The sequence below is a fragment of the Aspergillus aculeatinus genome, assembly GCF_003184765.1.
Source record: "Aspergillus aculeatinus CBS 121060 unplaced genomic scaffold BO66scaffold_24, whole genome shotgun sequence".
NCBI classification, from domain to species: Eukaryota; Fungi; Ascomycota; class Eurotiomycetes; order Eurotiales; family Aspergillaceae; genus Aspergillus; species Aspergillus aculeatinus.
Genome location: NW_020291493.1, coordinates 285,782 through 300,112, shown reverse-complemented (window position 1 = coordinate 300,112; position 14,331 = coordinate 285,782). Strand labels below are relative to the sequence as shown.

The 14,331-nt window shown below is 50.9% G+C and overlaps 7 protein-coding genes across 7 annotated transcripts; 6 read left to right on the top strand and 1 right to left on the bottom strand.

The window, feature by feature from the left end:
• Positions 1 to 164: 164 nt before the first annotated feature.
• On the top strand, positions 165 to 1,173 carry BO66DRAFT_391980 (Mpv17/PMP22 family protein). Its single transcript, XM_025647391.1, has 5 exons — positions 165 to 344; positions 416 to 470; positions 555 to 660; positions 720 to 1,025; positions 1,075 to 1,173. Exons 1-5 carry the CDS (start codon positions 334 to 336, stop codon positions 1,116 to 1,118), a joined length of 522 nt encoding a protein of 173 aa, XP_025503992.1. The 5' UTR covers positions 165 to 333; the 3' UTR covers positions 1,119 to 1,173.
• Positions 1,174 to 1,675: 502 nt separating this feature from the next.
• Positions 1,676 to 3,214, top strand: BO66DRAFT_471476 (eukaryotic translation initiation factor 4E). Its single transcript, XM_025652861.1, has 3 exons — positions 1,676 to 2,175; positions 2,239 to 2,310; positions 2,370 to 3,214. Exons 1-3 carry the CDS (start codon positions 1,984 to 1,986, stop codon positions 2,838 to 2,840), a joined length of 735 nt encoding a protein of 244 aa, XP_025503991.1. The 5' UTR covers positions 1,676 to 1,983; the 3' UTR covers positions 2,841 to 3,214.
• BO66DRAFT_90439 (uncharacterized protein) lies at positions 3,150 to 4,222 on the top strand. Its single transcript, XM_025653699.1, has one exon. It carries the CDS (start codon positions 3,458 to 3,460, stop codon positions 4,001 to 4,003), a length of 546 nt encoding a protein of 181 aa, XP_025503990.1. The 5' UTR covers positions 3,150 to 3,457; the 3' UTR covers positions 4,004 to 4,222.
• A 2,832-nt stretch (positions 4,223 to 7,054) lies between these two features.
• Positions 7,055 to 7,821, top strand: BO66DRAFT_90281 (uncharacterized protein). The gene has a single exon (XM_025653696.1). It carries the CDS (start codon positions 7,175 to 7,177, stop codon positions 7,646 to 7,648), a length of 474 nt encoding a protein of 157 aa, XP_025503989.1. The 5' UTR covers positions 7,055 to 7,174; the 3' UTR covers positions 7,649 to 7,821.
• BO66DRAFT_90294 (peptide MFS transporter) lies at positions 7,586 to 10,037 on the top strand. Its single transcript, XM_025653697.1, has 3 exons — positions 7,586 to 7,649; positions 7,919 to 8,250; positions 8,306 to 10,037. Exons 2-3 carry the CDS (start codon positions 7,977 to 7,979, stop codon positions 9,685 to 9,687), a joined length of 1,656 nt encoding a protein of 551 aa, XP_025503988.1. The 5' UTR covers positions 7,586 to 7,649; positions 7,919 to 7,976; the 3' UTR covers positions 9,688 to 10,037.
• Positions 10,038 to 10,771: 734 nt separating this feature from the next.
• BO66DRAFT_90305 (uncharacterized protein) lies at positions 10,772 to 11,404 on the top strand. Its single transcript, XM_025653698.1, has one exon. The coding sequence runs from the start codon at positions 10,934 to 10,936 to the stop codon at positions 11,369 to 11,371; it is 438 nt and encodes a 145-aa protein (XP_025503987.1). The 5' UTR covers positions 10,772 to 10,933; the 3' UTR covers positions 11,372 to 11,404.
• A 1,612-nt stretch (positions 11,405 to 13,016) lies between these two features.
• Positions 13,017 to 13,488, bottom strand: BO66DRAFT_90217 (uncharacterized protein). Its single transcript, XM_025653695.1, has one exon. It carries the CDS (start codon positions 13,368 to 13,370, stop codon positions 13,134 to 13,136), a length of 237 nt encoding a protein of 78 aa, XP_025503986.1. The 5' UTR covers positions 13,371 to 13,488; the 3' UTR covers positions 13,017 to 13,133.
• Between the last annotated feature and the right edge of the window lie 843 nt (positions 13,489 to 14,331).

Genomic DNA, 14,331 nt, shown 5'->3' with positions numbered 1-14,331 from the left:
GGTACATCATGTGATAAGTGGGTTACCCCGTCGCGAGCTGCTGCTCTCCAATAGCTGCCCAGAGTGGCGTGGATTGTCGCGCATTTGCTTGGTTTTTACCCTGGGGGTGGATAAGTTAGAGTGTTGGAGCTGTCTGTTGTTCCTGTTCCCTTATCAGCGGCAGTCTGCGACCAGATACTTATACCTGCATCATCGCTCCCTGAGTCTATGCCAGCAACCAACCTTCTTCTGTTTCCTCTTCAGCATCTTGTTCGTTGGTCGTGTACATCTTTCTTAGCCAATTCATCTCTGTGTATCTTCTTAAAAAGACCCCCATCGATATCTTAGACAAAGATGTTGCGGTGGTATGTCGATCCTACATTGAGGATTCGGTCATTCATGTACCTCCGCCCTTGTACTGACGTATCCGCTTCAGGTACCAAGCGAAGCTGGCCAAACAGCCCATCTTGACCGCCAGTGTCACCAGCTTTGTATGTCTTCCTGGTCTTGTTCCGCTTCCAACAATTTCTATTACTTGCTTTCCTCTTGACTCCGCTGACTCCATTGACAACCAGGTGTTGTTTGGCAGCGGCGATGTCCTTGCTCAGCAGCTCGTTGATCGCCGAGGTTTTGATAAGCACGATATGGCACGAACTGCACGCATGGCTCTGTATGGAGGTGGTAAGAATTGGCCATGAGCGTTGCTGTCTTTAACAAGTTCCTTTTCTAATGGTCCCAAGCAATCTTCGGCCCGGCTGCCACGGCCTGGTATGGCATTCTACAACGCCATGTTGTTCTTAAGAACCCCATCGCTACCACCGCCGCTCGGGTCGCTGCCGATCAATTACTCTTCACGCCCACTCACCTGACATGTTTCTTGTCGTCCATGGCCGTACTGGAGGGCTCTGACCCAATAGAGAAGTTGCGCAGCAGCTTTGTCCCCAGTTACAAAGCGAACCTTACGATCTGGCCCATGGTCCAAGGTGTCAACTTCGCCATAGTGCCCTTGGAGTACCGTGTCCTGGTCGTGAACCTGGTCAGCTTGGGTAAGTAGTGTTCTATCTCTGACCGAGCAACAACTGACCAGAACAATAGGCTGGAACTGCTTGTTGAGCTTAATCAATAGCGGCGAGAAATGATTAGACCAAGATCTTTCTTGATTAGCACTGAACTATAGATACCCTTCGAATTCATGACTTTACATTTTGATACCCGGTTTCCTAGACTGACTCATTCTTTTTCTGGTTCCTGGATTGGCTCAGTAGTACTGTTTTTAAATCTGCTCAAGCATATGTGTCGAGACCGAGCTTGACCTAATAGAAATGAAAGTCATATAGTGTTTACACATATTGAGGGCAGAGAACGCTGCCTATCCATATCCAAACTTCGCAGGCGTCTATCATCAGGCTCGTTGCCTCTGTTTAACTTGTGGCATTGTGCGTATGAAGTGGGCTTAAAGCCTTGCAAAGAGGAGAAATATAATACTACGAGTCACTTGATTAACTGAAGAGCGCAAAGTACCTTCTTTTATGGTTTGCTGAGAGTGACTCCTACCTACCTCACTTCCCTGTCAAGATATCATCATTAGGGCTGGGTTGGGCGGCGGCAGCCTATTAGAGGTCTGGAAGGGAGGGTTGCCCAAAAGGGAAAAGTTTCACTCTGGTCCCGACCTTGCGGCATCTCCAAACCATCAAAACTTGATGCTGGGATTTTCCGCCATCTTCCCCATACAGTCTCGACCACGACATTCGCCGTGATTCTGCCTGGAGCAGACGCTCAACTCTGATTCAACCACTTGCGCGTCTTCCCTTCTTGCCTCACACATACACCTCTTACCGCGAGTTGCGCCTTCCTTTGACGGCCTCTCATCACAACAACAAATTTTGCCATCCGCACTTTTCTCTCCCCTCCGACGACCCCTCGCCTCTTCATCAGCCCGACCCCGCCGCTCGACCCTCTTCATCCACCTTGACCTTTACCTCACCTCATACTCCCTCTACCATAATGGCCGCCGTCGCTGAGAACGGCCACGCACCCGTGGCCGACGAGAATGCCGCCCCCGTCGCTGCCGCCGAGCAGACCGAAAAGACGAACGGTGACTCCGTCACAGTATTCCACGACCCCGAAAACTTCAATGTTAAGCATCCTTTGATGCACGAGTGGACCCTCTGGTTTACCAAGCCCCCCAGTGGCAAGGTAAGGGACCGATCGACTCGATCGACTGCGTTCAACATTCATCTGACCCATCCGTGGTTATAGGGCGATAACTGGAACGACCTTCTGAAGGAGGTTGTGACTTTCAACTCTGTCGAGGAATTCTGGGGAATCTACGTACGTTATGTCGCGTGCTGTGCCCTAAGTGGGATTTTCTGGCTAACTGATTTTGTTAGAACAACATCACGCCGACCTCCGAATTGGGCCTCAAAGCAGACTACCACCTTTTCAAGAAGGGCGTCAGACCGGAGTGGGAGGACCCCCAGAACAAGCACGGCGGAAAGTGGTCATATTCCTTCAAGGACAAGCGCTCCGTGCCCATTGACGACCTGTGGCTGCACGCTCAGCTGGCAGCTATTGGCGAGACTCTCGAGAGCGATGGCGACAGCGAGGTTATGGGCGTCGTCGTGAACGTACGCAAGGGCTTCTACCGTGTGGGTCTGTGGACACGGACCGTTGGCAAGGCCATTCCGGGCGACAAGAACAGCACCCGTACGCCCGCCCAGGGCAAGGACATCCTCGAGGCCATCGGCCGCCGCTTCAAGGAGGTTCTCCGTCTCAAGGAGGCGGATGCCGTTGAGTTCTCCGGACACACAGACAGCGCGCACAGCGGCAGCACGAGAGCCAAGGCCAAGTTTGTCGTCTGAAGCGCCTGCTAGCTTATGTCGCTTTGGCTTTATGATATCATAACGCGGTGGTTTTCGCTTGTTTGCTATGGATTAATGGAAAAGGGCTCCGTGATGATGCGCGGTAACGAAAGGGAAAGGATCAGTACAAGGCATTGCCTGTGGGAGGAGACATATTCCAAACTGGCTTGCCAGCACTTCGCAGTGAGGCGATGATCTGGTTGCAGGTCTTTTCCTCAAGACGTATTTCTGACGAGGTTTATACCATATTCTGTTAAATTTCAGTGTTGTCCCTTTTGGGATCGGAGAATACAAGAAAATGATTCGAATTGCTGCATTTAATTGACCTGGCTGATTTTTGCTTGCATGGTCACGTTGCTGTCCTTCAACTCCATAATCGAGACAAAACCTCAATGCTGGCCGTGTATACACCGAGTACAGTACAGTACAGATGTTCTTTTTATTCTCGGTGGCTATCCAATGTGGATGAACCCCTCTTCCAAGTTGCTGTATGCCGCACGGGTCAAGTAGGGCTCGGTAGCGAGTACAACTGGAGTCGGTGGTGGTTAGCGGTCCGTGACCGTGGGGTGAGTGACCTTGATAGTGACTTCCTGTTTAGGAAATTTTGAAGTAAGTGAATGAGGCGCCATGAGCCCAGCGTCGGTGTCCCTACCAGGCCGGGCAGTAACCCACCAGCCTTTTGCTTTTCATCATCATGTCGAGTCCCTCGGATTCACAAAGCACCTTTCTCGTCAGTCTTTCCTTCTTCACTCCACTGCCCAACCCAACCCACCCATCTATCTTCTTCCCTTTCTTTCTCGTTCTCTTCCACCACCATCATTCCAATTTCCTCCTTCTCATCCTTTCTTTTCTCATCCTTCCTCTTTTCATCCTTCCTCTTCTTAGCCTCCCTTTTCTCGTCCTTCCTCTTCTCATTCTTCCACTTCTCATCCTCTTTCTTCTCATTCTCTTCTCATTCTCTTCTCATTCTCTTCTCATTCTCTTCTCATCATTCCTTCTGTCCTTTTCAACCTTCCCCTTCCCTTCTTTCTGCCCCTTCTCTTCCTATCTTCTTCTCTCCCCCCTACCACCCCCGAGACAGGTACGTGACCCCAACATTGTCCCCGGTTGCTAACGGTCTATCTTTATTCGTAAGTTGTGCCGGATCGAGCATTTGTTCGTGACAGCGCAAGCAGGTTTTTGGCTCACTGGAAAAAACTTTGAGCTTGCCGTACCTCCAGACTTCCACTTGCAAGTTCTCGAGGGCCTATGGACGGGTGGTTGGGTTGGGCCTGGGCCACAAGACTCCAAACACGAAAGGGTAAGTCAGTCATTCTCCTGCTTCGGAGGGGGTGGGCTTCAGTAGATGCTGACTTCTGACTGTTGCTATATCTGTGTGCTTTGCGGACTGTGAAAAGGGAGGGTCTAACCTGGAGCTGGGAGGTAAGTCTCTTCAATTTGTTCTGTGGTGTGTTGATAGGGCGGGGCTTTTTGCTGATCTGCTTTGGTTGGTATAGATGTCTTTTCAAGGGTGGCTCTGGGGTGGCTAGTTCGGAGACAAGTGCTTGTGGTGCCTGTGTGTTTGCTTGGATAATTAAGGTGGACACTTTCTCTCGGTGATTGTGTTGGTAGATGTGGTCTCCTTGTATAATTTCTCGTGCTTAATGGAGGTCTTCTGTTGTGATTCTCTGTGGTATGCTAAGCTGCGTCCTTATGTTAATCTGCAAATCGAGTCTTCTCTTGAAAAGTATGCTGTCTTGGACGAGAGAAAACCCCATCCGGGTGACTTTTTATTCAAGGGGTCCCCAGTGTGACGGATTCTGGGATATCTGGCGTGTATTGCTATACGTCGTGGCGAGTATCATGATAGGTGAAAATACCAAAGGATCTATACTGCCCTTCATGAACCCATGAAACGAAGGTCTCGATGTCACATCATAATAGATATGTGCTCTTTGGCAAGTTCTGGCATGACAGTCACGAGCAGACTAAGCAGAAAGAGGGGAAACAAAGTTACAGTCAATGGATGGATGGCATATGGAGGGACTACGGTGGATCGTTTCCTTCGTGGACCATAAGCAACAGCTGGAAGCTAGATAGCAATCAATCAGTTTCTACGGCGGGCTTAATTGGTTTCAAATCCAATCCAGCCATGCTAGAATGCATGCCCGCCCGCTATGCTGTTATCTTGTCGACCAGTAGGATCATCGTCACGCTGCCCTTAGTCACAGGCACAGCTTGAAATGGCGCCTTCCGAGTTACGATTTCGACACCGTACCGCGAGAATAGCCATCCACCTCATCATCCTGAAGCTCTGCTGCCTGCTTTTTCAATTTTTCCTTTGATAAAAACGCGCACTGGGTCAAAAACAGGAGTGCTTCCGCATATTCCGAGCGAATTAATGCCCGACGGTTGACCATTTATCCACCCCTGCGCGGAATTGTGGATCCGTGACAAGATATGATCGTCTACTTTAAAAGGCTTGGAAGGTCACAGATAATGCTTGGTAAGAAGCCTTTTTTCACTGCATGGAAACTGGCATTGCGCCTTGAGGTTTATACGCCTCGAGTTTTATGATGGCAAGCTGAGTTTAGCCTGCTTTGGCCTTATCAGAGTTTGATCCACTCATACAAACACCCCCAAGGCCGGCTAAGAAGTCCGATCCACACTGTCCTGCGAACCCAGGCGACCGTGGTCCCCTTCCGACTATCTCGCAAAGGTGCAACGCAACGGCTTGAGTTGGGAGCATTTCCAGAATAGCAACCGTGCAGATCATCAGCACGGGCAATCCAGCCGATCACGGCCGCCGCCCAGTCCAGCCAAGAGGCCGCCGCCTATCGTATACACGTTAGATGCTGGTCGCTGATTGAGTCACTCTCCGCTCGGCAACACTCTCACGGAATGTCGCCGTCGCGAGTCATAAACAGGGTCGGCTTGATTGGCCCGGTCGTGCTTAGCACGCCATCCCTAAAGGCATCGGAGGAAGATCGGAGCCCTTTCTGCCTTGGAGTCTAGCGCGCCAACGGCCGAACAAGAGGACGAAAACGAGGCGGCCACGCCCTTCGAGGCTTTGCGCCTTTTGATATATGAACTGTTATCTCTCCAGGTCAGCGAGTGTTTCGAGTCATGAGTCGAACGGTGAAATTCATGGCCAGGGGGTTGTGTTGACCATGACCAAACCAGTTGGTGGCCGAAGGCTTTCCGAGGGCGAAGTCGGACCTTGAACAGGTACTTAACCTCAACAGACACTACCCCACCCCACGCGCGCTCTCAAGGAACGCTTTCCAAAGGCATTTCTTCCCCTCACCACCTCAGAACCTCCGTGACACCTCACTGACCTCATATATCTTTGGACAAGACGAATAGGACAAGGAAGAAAGGTGTCTTACGATGGACAGATGTCTCTCTCCAGGTTTTGCCCTGGCGGCTGGAGCCGATCAGAATGGAACCATACCCCAATGAGGAAGCCTTCGATCGTCGTCAACAACGCCCAGTCCCTGTACAGCAATGATCCGATCAGAACTCATCAGACGAGCAATGTTTCTCCGACTCCATCCCCATATCTTAAGGGAAAAGCTAAGCTGGGGATTTGCCGACGCCTCGGCTCCCCCGTCGGCTCCCCCATAGACGATAACTCTGTTCCACTCGTCGGCCCCTTCGAGAACATCGCCTAATCTACGCGGAATGGGTTCAATGGCATTGCGAACTCTCCGATTACATTACGGCTTGTACGGCTTGAGGGCAAGGGAGAGGCAGAGGAGGCAGCAGAAATAAGCACAGCTGTGGGCTGAGACAAGCATTGCTTGTTACAGAGATACAAGGGATATCTCGGAAGGGCGATTGCATTGCTCCTGTCGAATGACTAGATTTGATTTGTGATGCACTGATGATAGGTCACAAGCTATTGACTCATTTGCTCGCACACCACACGCGGGGAAGCCCGACGTTGCAATCATGCTGAGTGCTGATCCTCGCATGGACAGGCGGGGGAACAAGATTTCCAACGCACGATAGGTGGCCAGTGGCCACAGTCAGCGCGCGCGCCCTCTGCGCCCTTTGAGAAACGCGGCGGAGTTTCCTTCCAACTCCGTTTGAGTCACGAATAAGACATGCCATGCTTATCTGCTAGCCTACAGCTAAAAGTGTTTATGTTACCTAACATGTTCCGCTTGCGGTGGTCCAACCGACGGCACGAAAGATTGGATCGCTTTTCTGTACGAAACGAATTCCCGGGTCCTGATTAGGCAGGCAGGCTAGCTAGTCTCTGGCTGGCCATGCAGTCCGTCAGTCAGTTCATCGGACATGATGGTTCTCTGCAAATTTGAAAGGCCAGCCAGGGGTGGTGGCGCATAACCATGAAAAATCGGATGATATGCAGGACAAAGCTCAAACAGGCAATGATCTCGAGTGGGCGAGGGAAGGACTGGAAGCGAGGGGTGGAAAAAAAATGCGAGAGGAACTGTTTTTCGCCACGAGGGAAAAGTGGAAATTTGGCTCGAGGGAGGAAAGAAAAAACATTCCGCACTCACCGGCAGGGCCCGACCTTCTTGGCGTTCCAAACTGCAGCCGGGTTTTGCTCCCCCCAGCAAGCCAATCAACGTCTTTCCCACTTGTCTCAGGTCATGCTTGGTGCTGCTTGTCATATCAACATTTTGCTTTCAGCCTGGGGTTACATCGGCATCTCCCCTGCCTCGGCCGTCGCCATTTGCCTTCCTTTCCACCCTTCGATGGGGTCTCTCCTCTATCTATCTAGCGGCCATTGGTTCGGGGACAGGATGGGTCCGCTTCGGTTACTGTTCCTATATCGTCGACCGTCGAGGGAGATATAAGGTGAGGGCCGTTTCCCTCCTCAACGCTGGTCTTTCTGTCTCCTTTCCTGTGGAAATCTTCCCTACTGCGACCGTTCCTGTCGGACCAATTCCCTTGCCTGGTCTCTGCCACCATGTCTTCCGGAGATCGCGAGGCTGATATTGCTCAGTATGTGCTCCTTTTCTTTCTTATTCTTGTCTTGTGTCTCTGTGCGCCTGCCATGTAGCGCAGCGCCTGCTGAGTCATCAAGCATTGCCCTACCGTCTCGAGACTAACATGTCATGCTCCAGGCCGTTCCAACAGGGCCATGGCACTATCACCGAGGTCACCTCGAACGAGAAGGCCTACATGACGGAGAAGGCTCTCGACGCTACTCCTGATGGTGAGGAACCCAACCAGGAAGAGGTCCGAACCCTCCGTCATGTCGCCGAACATCTGCCCGTCTCTGCTTGGCTCGTCGCTGTTGTCGAGCTTTGCGAGCGTTTCACCTACTACGGAATGTCCGGCATGTTCCAAAACTACATCCAACGCCCTCTCGATGGCAGTCAGGGTCGTGGTGCCCTTGGCATGGGCCAACGTGGTGCCACTGGTCTGACCACTTTTTTCCAGTTCTGGTGTTATGGTTAGTCATTCTGACTCGGTCCATCCTCATTCCTCTTACTGACCTCGGTCCGTAGTTACTCCCATCCTTGGTGCTATTGTTGCCGATCAATATTTGGGCAAGTACAAGACGATCGTGGTTTTCTGTATCATCTACCTGGTCGGTCTCCTTATCTTGGTTTGCACGTCTATCCCCACTGCTCTCTCCCATGGAGCGGGTGTTGGTGGCTTCATTGTTTCCATCTTGATCATTGGTCTGGGAACCGGCGGTATCAAGAGTAACGTCGCTCCTCTGATTGCCGACCAATACAAGAGGAAGAAGATGGCGATCAAGACGACCCCCAAGGGTGAGCGGGTCATCATCGATCCCGCCTTGACCATCCAGCGCATTTACATGATCTTCTACGCCTGCATCAACATCGGCTCCCTGTCCCTGATCGCCACGCCTTACATGGAGAAGTACATCGGCTTCTGGTCTGGCTACCTGCTCTGCTTGTGCATGTTTGCCGTCGGTACTGGTGTCCTTATCTTCGGTCGCAAGTTCTACGTGGTCCGTCCTCCTCAGGGTTCCATCATCACGGATGCTTTCAAGGCTCTGGGAATCATGATCGTCAACCGCAACATGGACGCAGCCAAGCCTAGCTGGCAAGCCACCAATGGAGGCAACCGACCCGATCTGCCCTGGGATGATCACTTCATTGATGAGCTCAAGCGCGCCCTGGTCGCATGCCGTGTGTTCGCTTTCTACCCCGTCTACTGGGTTGTCTACGGCCAGTTCTCCAGCAACTTCGTCACCCAGGCCGGTGAGATGGAGAGCCACGGTATCCCCAACGACTTGATGCAGAACTTCGATCCCATCTCTGTCATTGTCTTCATCCCGGTCTTGGAGACTCTTGTTTACCCCCTGCTCCGCCGCATGCGCATCCAGTTCCGCCCCATCACCCGTATCTCCGTTGGATTCGTCATCGCCTCCCTTGCTATGATGTACGCGGCCATTGTCCAGCACTTGATCTACTCTGCCGGACCTTGCTACGGCAAGCCCCTGTGTGATGCCTCCATCGTTGATGGTGCGGCCACTGGCAACCACGTCCACATCGCGATCCAGACGCCTGCCTACGTTTTCATCGGTGTTTCTGAGATTTTCGCCTCGGTGTCCGGTCTGGAGTACGCCTACACCAAGGCGCCTCCGTCCATGAAGTCGTTCGTGCAGTCCATGTACCTGCTCACCAACGCGTTCGGTTCCGCTATTGCCGAGGCTCTGACGCCCGCTGCGTTCGACCCCGCCATCATGTGGATGTTTGTCGGTCTGGCCTGCGCCTCCTTCATTGCCGGTATCATCTTCTGGATGGTTTACCACCACCTGAACGACCAGGAGGACGAGATGAACGCCCTGGACGCGGAAGATCCCGAGGTTCCTGCCCCCATCGAGCAGGAGCAGAAGAAGGATGAGCACAACTAGATTCCTGATCGGAATCCCCTCCACCCCCCCATTCTAATGTATTATAATTCTTTTGTGTTTAGCTTTGCGATGTTCGTGGATGGCGTTTTGATCTTTTTTGAAACGTGATATACTTGATCATCTCGCGCAGGCTCGCGTCCCAGCCCTTTGATGAGCAGATGCAGTATGACGACCCCATGTGTGTATATATGCAGGGTGTACGGATTGACGTTTTTTTTTTTATTATTTACCACACTACATAGTATAGATTCTAGTTAGCATATACAGAATTCTGATTTCACTTACTCAAACATTTTGTGCCAGTATCGCCTCAACCTCAACCGCGTCAGTGTTGAGACCACATGACCCATTCAGTGAAGAGGCCGCTCTATCCGGATGGGGCACTCTTTTTTTTTTTTCTTTTGTTCCTTCCATTCCGGCCCCGTCCCTGCAGTAGTTTGTCTTAGCATCTCTTGGCATTTTGGGCCCGGGGGCCTTTCCCAGCTTATCCGCTTCCGGAACAGTGTCTGACTGGCTCCGCGGACCCAACACGGCACCACCTGATGGATGCCCAGTGCAGTGCAGTTGGACTTGGACAAATGTAAGTGCAGTGGGGGGGCCCATGTCTTATCATGAGATGAGGGCTTGGCGGTGGGATTGCGGTTGTGGTTGCATAATAAGCATTGCTCATGGTTAGGTAATGGGTTTTTGTCTTTCTTTTGCAAGTTGCAATTTGGGTGCCCCAGCGCTGGACTACTAGCAGTGTTGTGTTGTTTGGCTGGTGCGGCTCTTGCTTTTGCGCTTGCTCTTGCTCTTGGCTGTTGTAGGTTGTACTCAGTAGGTTGACTCGGACCACCATGGAGGATTTTTTTTTTTATGTAAGTATCGTTTAATTGAAATCATTGGATGTTCTTGATAGTTGAGATCGATGATGCATACATATACTTATGTGGTGTTTGTAGTCCAAGATGCTGGTGAGGATTTCATTCCCAATGCTGCTTCGAAGATATTGGGTTGGATGGTAGCGGGAAGTTACGGAGTAGAAGTAGAACTTCGGGAATCTCCGGGTCGGGGTTTTGGTACCTAGTACGGACGAAGTACGGAGTATATTTTCTTTTTTTGCTCTTTCCGCTGGTGGGCGGAGATTCTGCTGACTGGGGTGGTAGACTAGACTACACAGTAAGCTAGTATTCCCTCCGGGAGTGGGAGGAAGTGCTGCAAGTAAGTTACTAGTCTACTGGAAGGCTGGGCGTTAGAGATAGGTTCCATGGGATTGTTTGTTCTTTTCTTTCTTTCTTTCTTTCTTTCTTTCTTTCTTTCTTTCTTTCTTTCTTTCTTTCTTCTGGTTCTTCTGGTGGGGGGGTTTCTTTTCCCTAGAAAGCTGTGGTTCTGGGTATGGGTTCGGTTCGGTTCTGGTTCTGGGTCTTGGTTCTGGGTTTGGATTGTATTGCATCGGATTGATTTGCATTGGTCGGGACTTCTCTCTTGTGGTTTACCTGTTGTTAACACCACGAGGATGTTGATGTCCACCACACACACACACACGCACCATGTGGATGTGGATGTGGTTAATTGGGATTTGTGGGTTCGTAGAACGGGACTCGTGCAAGTGATGTATGAGTCAAGTGTCCACGGTGCTGGTCATGCTTGCTGTTTGGGTCTATCTCCATGCCTCAGAGATGCCGTGCATTTGTACTGGTGGTAGGTCAGTGGCTTCGGACTTGTGCCGCTGTGCTCGGTCTGGAAGGCCCGTTCCTGGACGGTGACTCTTTACCTCCACCAGCTCCTACTGGGGTTAGTGATACTTCTGGTGGATTTTCTGGCTGGTCCTTGGCTGGCCTGTCCGGATTTTACGGTGTTGATGGATTCGTCTCGCAGGCACGGGTGTAATTCGGTTGGGGGAGTCCAACTGTCAATTCTGAGGTCATGGGGAAAGGTGGTTGATAACCCGCTGATCCGTCGGGCTGTGGAAGAGGCTGATCGAAGTTTTTGAGTGCAGAGAATATACATACTTCTTGGGACTATTGTATTGTATGGCTGTGTGTAGTGTGTAGTGCTCACGACGTCTAGGTCTTTGCAACGGACATCGGGATTGTAGGGGCATATTCGCTCTAATCCTGGTCCTTTGCCATGCGATTTCGGCTGGAGATAGTTGACTGTTCGATGTAGGCTTGCAGAGATGCTTGCTTGGAAAGCTGCTTGCTCGCAGAGGTACTAACTAGGTCTAGTACTTGAGGAGAGACGGCACCTGCAGCACGCTGACCTGCAGCCGTCGCCTGCAACCTGCAACCCAAGTCCCTGAGAGGTTGGACTACGATTTCCATCGTTGGATATAGGGTTCATATGATGGCCAGAGCCGATTGTTATGATTGGGGGGCGCTTATGCTTTACGGTTGTGCTCTATGAAGTGTTCGGTTGCGCGGGTTGTGATTGTATAGGCGGTGGCTATGGGTCATATGTCAAGTATAAGTAGCTTCTTGAATATCACAAACTATATTGAAATTCCCCCCAAACGTTTATTCGCAGATTCACCTGCTTGAAGAGTGGTTTGCTTGCTCGGGAATTTGGGGAGATACTTCCTCTATGGGATATCTGAAAAAAACTACACAGGCAGTCGCTTTTAATGGGTTCTCTATGAATGACACGTTGAGTGTTGTCTGTAAGTTACTCCTCCAATTAGTCTCCAGGCAAGAACCGAAGGGATTCGCTGAGAGAATGCCTATGCCATTTATATCTTGCTTCCTCGGGTACTTCTGGCGGCGGTCACGACTTTTTTAGTCGTGAGGTTATAGATGAATGAGTGTGTGAATCTCGATATGAAAGAAGGGAAGTCCAAAGCAGTTTCGAGCACTGCAGGGTCTATCCCATAGCGATGCTATGGTTTAGCAGATGAGCAGATCGAATCTGCAATCCCTGTGGCATGGAGACCAGAGTTTCAGGCTCTCATATCCCGTCGTGCATTCTGGTGGATCCTTGCATGCAGATATGTAGATTCGAGATGTAAGGTGGCCATGCTTGCAGATTCTGTGTTGCACTCCTTTTCACGTGTAGTGATTTACGCTTTGGATGGCATACTGGGTACTCGGCCCTTTGATGGACGGTGCTGTTGGAAGTAGTTTAGTGGTATCTCCTAGGCTCTGTTGTCATGAGCGAAAGATCTCGGTTCAGATTGTGATTGGGCCTACAAGCATGTCTCTGGCCATGGATTTGTTCTCCACCGGTTGCTATACCTGATGAGCAGAAAGGGAACTTGTTACTGAGCCGGAAGTTACAGTTGGGCCGATCGTAATCTACGAGATACTTGCCGATGTCGATGTGTTTTCTATGAATGGATACAGTTGGCAAGAGAATGTTGTATAGCACTCAGTATAAACAGCGAGTTGGGAGTATGAACAAGCGAAAGTCTTCCAGCCACAGCGACTGCTGAGCCACCGAGAAGTCACCAGGGAATGTGGCGTGTCCAGTTGTCAGTGGCAGTGCCCCTCCACTCCACCACACACAGCGAACTCGTTCTCCGACCTACGAGATTGGCTGCACGTTGGGAATCGGTTGCTAATTATAGGTGACCGTCTCTGACGTGCGGACAAACCAGACCAGTGGCCACAGGGTCTCCGGGGATTGTGGAGCTGCCTGCCTGGTGGAAAGGTACTGATGGTGGCGGAGATAACGCAAGAAAGTGTCTCTGAGGCGAGCCTGACTCGCATCTCGTTCAAACGACACAATACTGCATTGTGGGATGATGGGTGAAACTTGACGGGATGGTTCACTTCATATTTCGAGACACCTGTTGGTTGTGGGGAATTGCGTCCGCAGAGAAGCGGTCTGCGAGGGTTTTGGTTATGGTCTTTTGAGGAACTTACGGAGTAGTTAATCGATTGACACAGTAGTTTCCAATTGACTGTTCGGGCCAGCCAAGAGTGGGGAGGACCGTTCAAGCTCTTCTAGCATAATCGAGTTGGTGTCCTGTCAATGACGTGCAGAATGTTCCTGCCCCTCCTCTGCTGGACGGGGAATATGCTTTTGAGTATACTGTGTGTGGTACGTAGTGGGTATAGAGTCCGCGCAGTGCTGGACTGCTCAAACATTTCACTCAAGCATTGGGGCTGTTTGTAGTGGTAATTTGTTCCAGGGCTCAATTGGTCGCGAGGGCTTGGAGAGAGCGCCGTCATCTCCCACTTTGGCGCCCGGAAATTGAGTGCAGCACATACACATCTGGATTGGAGCTGCACGGGTTAACAAACTACAATCTGTATCTGCATATGAGCATAGAAATTTATGGTATAGAGACAATTGCCTGCCTACCGATCAGTACTTAGTCCATAGTTGCACTTCGAACCCGCCGTTTAGCCCCATCGCAGCTCAGTCCTTCCCTTGTTTCACCAGTCCTCAACTTAGATTATTGTTTTGATTGCCCTCCTGCTTCATGGGGAGGGAAAAGGGGACTCGAGGATCGTCCACTGGTCTGTGCAGTAGCTTGGAAGCCCCCCCTACTAATTATACATTGGGCGAAAAATTGCAGTGGGCGCAGATTTCACCCCCTGACTTACCTGTGAGTCTGTGACCGACCTGGAGAAAAAGAAGAGGAGACTGCTGTTTTTGAAACAAAACCTTTTTTTCTGCTAACTAACCACCTTACTCTTCAGTCATTCCTTCAACTGACCTTCT